Source organism: Helobdella robusta (genome assembly GCF_000326865.2).
Source record: "Helobdella robusta unplaced genomic scaffold HELROscaffold_720, whole genome shotgun sequence".
Lineage (NCBI taxonomy): Eukaryota > Metazoa > Annelida > Clitellata > Rhynchobdellida > Glossiphoniidae > Helobdella > Helobdella robusta.
This window is the reverse complement of record NW_008705410.1, coordinates 1-1539: the sequence shown is the minus strand read 5'-3', so window position 1 is coordinate 1539 and position 1539 is coordinate 1. Positions and strand designations below refer to the sequence as shown.

General features: G+C 43.1%; 1 protein-coding gene across 1 annotated transcript; it reads left to right on the top strand.

Annotated features, from left to right (window-relative positions):
• Positions 1-34: 34 nt before the first annotated feature.
• HELRODRAFT_184512 (hypothetical protein) lies at positions 35-1535 on the top strand (the record flags this gene model as incomplete). Its single annotated transcript, XM_009031354.1, has 2 exons — positions 35-1204; positions 1344-1535. Coding segments are annotated over 2 exons (1362 nt in total), but the record flags the coding sequence as incomplete, so codon positions are not given.
• Between the last annotated feature and the right edge of the window lie 4 nt (positions 1536-1539).

Here is a 1539-nt window from a genome sequence, read left to right as displayed (position 1 = left end):
TAAATAATGGCATTAAATTATTGAATCTCTGAGAATGTTGATTGATCACATCTTAACCATTCATCTCTGTTACGTGAGTGTAACACTGGCAGAATTCAACGTTTCAGATGCCTACATCGGCTGTTTCAAATTCATCAGCTCTAATAATTCGCAACCTCATGTCGTTAGTAGCATTATAGAATGTTCCAGAACTTGCACTGACCTGGGAAGCACTCACATGATCGCCTTAAGGAGAGGAAGAGATTGCTTCTGCGTCGACAGAATGGATGCCGCTGTAGCTTCATCCCAGTGTCACGTCCGCTGCCCAGATGGCAGGGCGTGCGGTGCGATGGATACTTATTCAGTATACAAACATCGGCGAATGCTGATACACGATGTTGCTTATTTTTCCACTAAAGATTACCTACCTGTTGAGAATAAACCGTTTACACCTGCTTCTTTAGAAACGTGTGCATTTTATTGCTTACATCGCGAATCTCCCTTTTTCTGTGTACAAGCTGTTTACGGATTCTGCACATGCAAAAATTGTATGTTCTATGCAAATTATTTTCCATTAAAGCCGGATGTATTTGAATGCAATGTGAGGTGTCCGCACGATGAGAACGAGATTTGCGGCTGTCACCAAAAAAGTGGCCGAGACAATAGTGCGGTCTACCTGACTCGTTTCAAATATGAGTTCCAAAAGGGCACCTCTCTTTTTGCTCGCTGCCGAGATAGGGGTTGGATTAATTTGGTTTTTGACATTCCAGAGACATGCACGTACGGATGCAAGGAGGGATGGAAAGACGGTAAAAGGCCATGCATGGAAAGAGATTGCTCTTTCAATAACGGAGACTGTGGAGCATTGAAATGCATTGAATCAGTGGTCAATGGTTACTCGTACATTGAATGTGTCTGCCCGTATGGCCAGGCTAGAAATAAAATGGATGAGTGTGAAGTTTTTAGGCTAAACTTAGCCTTTAAAAGAAAATCCTACCTTAGCTCAACACTCAACCATTCACATTATGGACTTTTAGATGCAATTCATTTAACTGACGGCATATACGATGGCTTCAAAGGCGCTCAGATCAATGATAACATCGCCGCTTGGATTGCAGTTGAACTCGAGATGTTATTTTGCGTTGGTTATGTTAAAGTTTATAAAAGATACTGCGTGAGTCTAAAGAAGTGTGACGAAATGAATGGTTTTGTCGTCTCACTGAATGTCACGTGAAAGCTTTTTTCCTTCGAAGTTCGTCATAATCCAGCAGGCAGACGACCTGTTTTGGTTAGGAAGCACAGCTGTGGCCGAGTTAGAAGTCTATGAGGCTGGTTGCGACGTTGATAACGGAAAATGTGGAGAGAAGAGGTGCTCAGAAATCCGAGAGGGAAATGCTACCGCCATCAGCTGCAGTGAATGGAACGATACCGAGTTGGTGTCGGTATCGGCCCCTTTCTACGGCTGCTACCAAAAAGTAGACTTCATGGGTACATTAGTGTGGCCAACCGATTATGAACAATGCAATGCCGAATGCAAATTGAAGGATGAGTTGTCTGTGA